Source organism: Plectropomus leopardus, unplaced genomic scaffold (genome assembly GCF_008729295.1).
Source record: "Plectropomus leopardus isolate mb unplaced genomic scaffold, YSFRI_Pleo_2.0 unplaced_scaffold16805, whole genome shotgun sequence".
Taxonomy (NCBI): Eukaryota; Metazoa; Chordata; class Actinopteri; order Perciformes; family Serranidae; genus Plectropomus; species Plectropomus leopardus.
The window spans coordinates 1-5370 of NW_024618061.1; the positions used below are offsets into that span (position 1 = coordinate 1).

Sequence of the window (5370 nt, forward strand, 5' to 3'; positions counted from 1 at the left end):
AAATTCACAGATTAAACAAAAATACGCAATCTTGTCAAAATGTATGCCATATGCCACAGCCAAAATTATTGTGTAAAATGTGCTGAGCAGTCCCCGAGGGTTAAACTGGTGTATCTGAAACAAAAGACAAACCTGCTACCAGCAGCTGAGAGGTCTCGGAGTCCGAACCGTGTGTGTTGGCAGCTGTGCATGTGTACTGGCCTCTGTCGAACGCTCGGGGCTGAAGGATGTGGAGTCCTCCAGAGCTGTCCCACGACACCCTGCAGACACACGTGGAAAACATGATTTGATTTTCTTACCATAGACCAAAAAAAGCTGCTTGAAGTACAGAGGAAAAAATTGGAACAAAAAAATGTGGTGGAACACTGGAAGTAGTGTGTTCAAACACTGCCTGCTTCTGCATCTCTGCAGATTCGGTTAATAACTATGTAAGTGAGATTGTCTGTATCAGAAAATCTGCCCCAAAACCCCAGAACCCCAGAACCCAAGGGCTCAGGGGTCAAAGTCTCAGGGTCATTGTGCATCAGCAGATTTTTGGAGTTGAATAACAAGTACAAAAATAAAATACAACAATAAGTACAACATTAACCAAGGCGGGTCCTGCTTTAACACCAAAAATGGGGTCCTGGTTAAACATTTTATTTTGGTACCTTAACTGTTCAATCTATATTGTGCACCCAGTTCCATATTTCTGAAGAGACCTGTGCTATAAATAACAAACAGACAAAACAAATCAAATCAAACCGAACTATTTTTCTGAAATGATCTTTACTCTGTTAAAGTTTATTAAACATACATAAGCCTACATAAGTTTCACTCCTGCAGAAGTTCTTCTTCTTCTCACAGTCTTTTTTGGGGTCATGTAAGCAGTCTTGTTTATGGGAGTCTTTGCACTCGGCACAAAACCTGCCCTTATATAGTGTTTAGGGGGCGTTACCTGTGCTGACAGGTGACTTATGATCAGTGGGATTCAGCATTGGGCTCACATGGTCGGAGCAGATTTGGGTGTCTAAGAGCATTTGGTGCATCTGGAGTTAACTTCTCTTGTATTTTCTCTTAGCAGATAATTACGAGAAAATGAGGCTCATTGTCTCATAATCCGCCCGTGTTGGCAAAAAGTCTTATCTCAATATCCATTAATAGGTTTTTCTGGAGCTTTTAACAGCATCTCACCCTCTTAGTTTGTATGATTAGAAATAATTTATATGATGCATTTTATTTGACCGTTATGTCCAACTCATGACAACTCAAAACCTGAACCAAGTCTTGTTATTGGTACACTTTAGAGCCGATACTACACGGATCCAGTGTGCTGGCAGCACTCTGTCAAACCATGTCGAGCCCAGTTTAGCAGCTTTGAAGCAGCGCACACTGCAGAGACTGTCAGTGCCCGTTAAGAGGGACGACTGGAGAAATCAGGAACAGGGCATGTTGTGTAAGTATGCAGAAAAGCACCCTCTCTACAGCAGTCAGTCATGGTGTGATTGACGGGGCCTTGAGCGAAGTGGTGATGGCTTCCATATGCAGCTGCTGCTCCCACACATGAGAACCAACTGGTGAGTGGCAGCTCTCAAACCTCAATCTGCATTTCAAACCTGGGACTTGAGCAAATAAGATTTTTTTTTTTTAAAGGCCTGGCTATGGATTTTATTCGACAAGGACGTTACAGTGCAGGTTCCCAAAACTGCAAAGTGTGTGGTCTGCTTCCTGCTCACATTCAATATTTTTTCAAAGGTCATCAATATTCATGGAACCAGAGCTACTCAGCGAGACAGAAACTCAATAGCGCAGTTCACTTGTATGCCACTGGAAATGCCATACGCTGCATTGCATCCGCAGGCTGTTAAAATGTACATCACAATCCAGAAATATCTGCTCGTCTGAGCAATTCTGGACAAATTTAAGGAAGCAAGACCGATGACACAGATGTTAAAATCTACTCGCTCACCACATGTGCCCCTGGTTTGAAATATTAATAAGTTGCAATATTGAAGACTATATATAAAAATATATAATATATAAAAAATGACTCACAGTACTATCAAACTTTGCTCAGCCATCAGAGGAACCAGTCAGGCCGAAAAGATGCTGAAAGTGTCCGCTATAGTGAGAACGATAAACTGCTCAATAACTAATATTTAACCTTTAATTTAGGCTGTATTTGATTTAATTGAATTTCTCTGGTGAAATGCATGATGCACCGACACTAAATATCCTTCGTCTTCTCCTAAGCAGCGTTAAAACACTGATCCAAATACATCTGCACCGAGTTTAAAAGACAGACTGAATAATTAATAGATATATCAAGAGAAGAAACTACTGAAACGTTTTCAAAGATCTCTGTTCCTGCTGCTGTGTACTGTTTACCTGTTCTCCAGCCTGTCCGTGATACCGCACGGACATACAGTACTAACAAAACAACCCACACGCACCAGCTGACAGAGGGCAGACTCATGTGCTGCAGCGGTGTGTTCACTGACAGTGGGAATGCAGTCTATCACCTATATTTAGCGGGTTTACTCATTTTGACAAACCTGCGTGTATGCACTAATTTTGGTGGAAAAAGGGAATAAGTGTGCTTTCACACTTCTGCTGTAGCTCGATTTATTTGGTTTAGATTTAAGTAGAAAATCTTCTTTATTTCTGGTCCACTTTGTGTCCATAAAGACTTACTAAAACAAACTGAGAGATATTTACATCTAAATATTGTCAATATAGGTTTAAATTGATGGTTATAAAACTTTACATTTTATTGGAATAAATGTAGAATGTGTGAAATACGGAGCACAGACTTTACATTATATGTTTTATTATTTCCAGAAAGGCTTAAAAATGTTTTTTGTTGTCATTATATTGATGCATCAAGGCCTCTAAAATTAAGAGAGTCAAACTGACCCAGAGATGCACAAAAACACGAGTTCAGGAATCAGAGTTTTGTTTTGATTTAGATTGTTTCTATGAGACAGACTTTTATTGTCTTGGGCTCTGTTATAGTGACACCTTAATAAAGTGTGAGTACTGTACCTGTCATTTTGCTGTAGTGGAGCTCCATCTTTGGTCCAGCTGATTTTGGGAGGCGGGAAGCCCTCTGCAGGACAGAGGATGGTGAGTGATCGGGTGGTGTTGGTGAGGAGGGCTCTGTGTCCGATACTGATGTTGATGTTCTTCTGAAAGGTCAGTGGGAGGGTCTGCTGCTGTCTGATGATCACTGGTCTGTGCGCAACCGTCTCTAATGAGGAGCGCTCGGACCAGTTGGGCAGTCGGTCTGTCGGCAGGAACAAAAGTTTCACCATGAAGCAGTAATTAAACCGATACTGTGAGAACATACCAAACTAGAAATAGTTTTTCTTGCAGTTTACATCCATGTCTGTAAAACCATGAATGCTTCACACACAGAAGATTTCTACAATCGGCACAATTTCAGGATTAGTGTCACCAATTCAGTTTCTGACCAGTTCTCCCCTTCTGTTCCTGAGATACGACGCTGAGTAATGAACAGAAAAGCGATAATGCAGAACATTATAATGTCACAGTTGACATTTGATATAATCTGAGCAAATGCATTCATTAATTATAGCCAAAAACATGTTTTAGGAGGTCACCGTGACCTTGACCTTGACCTTTACTATTCCACCACAAAATTCAAATCAGTTCATTCTTGACTTCAAGTAGATGTTTGTGCCAAATTTTGAGGAAACTCCCTCAAGGCCACCTTCAGATATTGCATTCATATATATGACAGATGCAAGGTCACAGTGACCCTGACCTTTAAAAACCAAAAATCTAATTGGGTCCTCCTTGAGTCCACTTGAAAGTTTGTGCCAAATTTGAAGAAAGTCCTGCAAGGTGTTTTTGAGATATCGCTATCACATGAACAAGACAAATGCAAGGTCATCATGACCTTTGACCACCAAAATGTAATCAGCTCATCATTGAGTCCACTCAAACGTGCAAGAATGAGACAGATAAGGACAACGGTGGCTCTGAGATTTTGATCACCGTAATCTAATCAGTTCTTCCTAGAGTCCAAGTGAACATTTGCTCTTAATTTGAAGTAATTTCCTAAAGGCCTTCTTGAGATACTGCTTTTTCAAGAATGAGATGAATGCAATTCACCTTGACCTTGCCCTTGAACTTTGACCTATCAACACTAAAATGTAATCACTTCATCGTTGTATCCACTCGAACATTTGTGCCAAATTTGAAGAAATTCCATCAAGGTGGTCATGAGATATCATGTTTACAAGAATGAGACAAATGCAAGGTCACAGTGACCTTGACGTCTGTCCACCAGAATCCAGTCAATTCACCCTTGACACCAAGTGTACGTGCTGAATTTAGGGAATCTCCCTCAAGGCCCTCTTGAGACATTGCATTCACAAAAATGAGATGGATGCAAGGTCACAGTGACCTTGACCTTAAAATACCAAATTTTAATCAGTTCCTCCTTGAGTATACTTGAATGTGACACTGATCACTGTTTACTTTACAAGGTGGTGGAGGAAAGAGTCTTACATAAGAAAAGCATCAAAAAGCAGCAAAGTTAAACACACTTCTGCACAGCAGGCAGCTGGACTCATAATTACCTTTATCTGGTCCTCGTCCCTCTGCCGTCCTGGTCCAGAGCTGGGCAGCAGACATGTGGGTCAGCAGCGAGGAGATGAGCTCTGAGGCCTGCTCCTGCTGGATTTCCCGTCTGTCCGCCTGCAGAGTGATATTAATCAGCCTCTCCTCCACCCGCGGCTGCAGTGAGGCCTCCTGGGCAGCAGGGGGAAGCAGAGACACACTGAGTCTAGGATCCAGATCCATGACTGAGAAGTGACTGTGGCAGCTTTGCATCATCTCATCCCAGCTGGGACTCGGACTGGCAGTTGACACTTTCCCACTTGACCCTCTGTCACCGCCTATCAGCTGGACGGTGAAGATGTCTGAGGCAGGTCCAGCGACACACTTGTACACCCCGATGTCCCCGGCACCCAGGAGGTGGATCTTCAGAGAGCCGGATTTAGTGACTTCCAGGCGTTTGGAGCTGGGGAGGGGGCGTCCGTCTTTGAGCCAGTGGATGTAGGCTTTAGGGAACCTTCTGACAGGGCATTTGATGACCAGGGTGGTGTTGGGTAGGAGGTAGGCGTGGCCGCCGACGGTCAGGTGGAGGCGTTTCTCCTTGTGGGTCTGGATGTAGATTCTGTGCACACCCATGAGCAGTGGACACCACCGTTTAGGGGACATCCCCTCATTATAACCTCTGACCTTTGGAGGATGCCGTGCTGTCTGCCTGACCTGATTATTCACCGGAACCTTTCGGGTGTCTTTCTCTTTCTTGTGCTCTGTTATTGAAAATGAAGAAGAGGAGAAAGAGAAGTTTTTGGG

The 5370-nt window shown here is 42.9% G+C and overlaps 1 protein-coding gene across 1 annotated transcript; it reads right to left on the reverse strand.

Annotated features, from left to right (window-relative positions):
- Positions 1–132: 132 nt before the first annotated feature.
- On the reverse strand, positions 133–5321 carry LOC121964702 (ADAMTS-like protein 3; the record flags this gene model as incomplete). The annotated part of the gene is made up of 3 exons (XM_042514900.1): positions 4587–5321; positions 3025–3265; positions 133–260 (listed from the first exon to the last, which is right to left on the reverse strand). Coding segments are annotated over exons 1-3 (1012 nt in total), but the record flags the coding sequence as incomplete, so codon positions are not given.
- Positions 5322–5370: the final 49 nt, after the last annotated feature.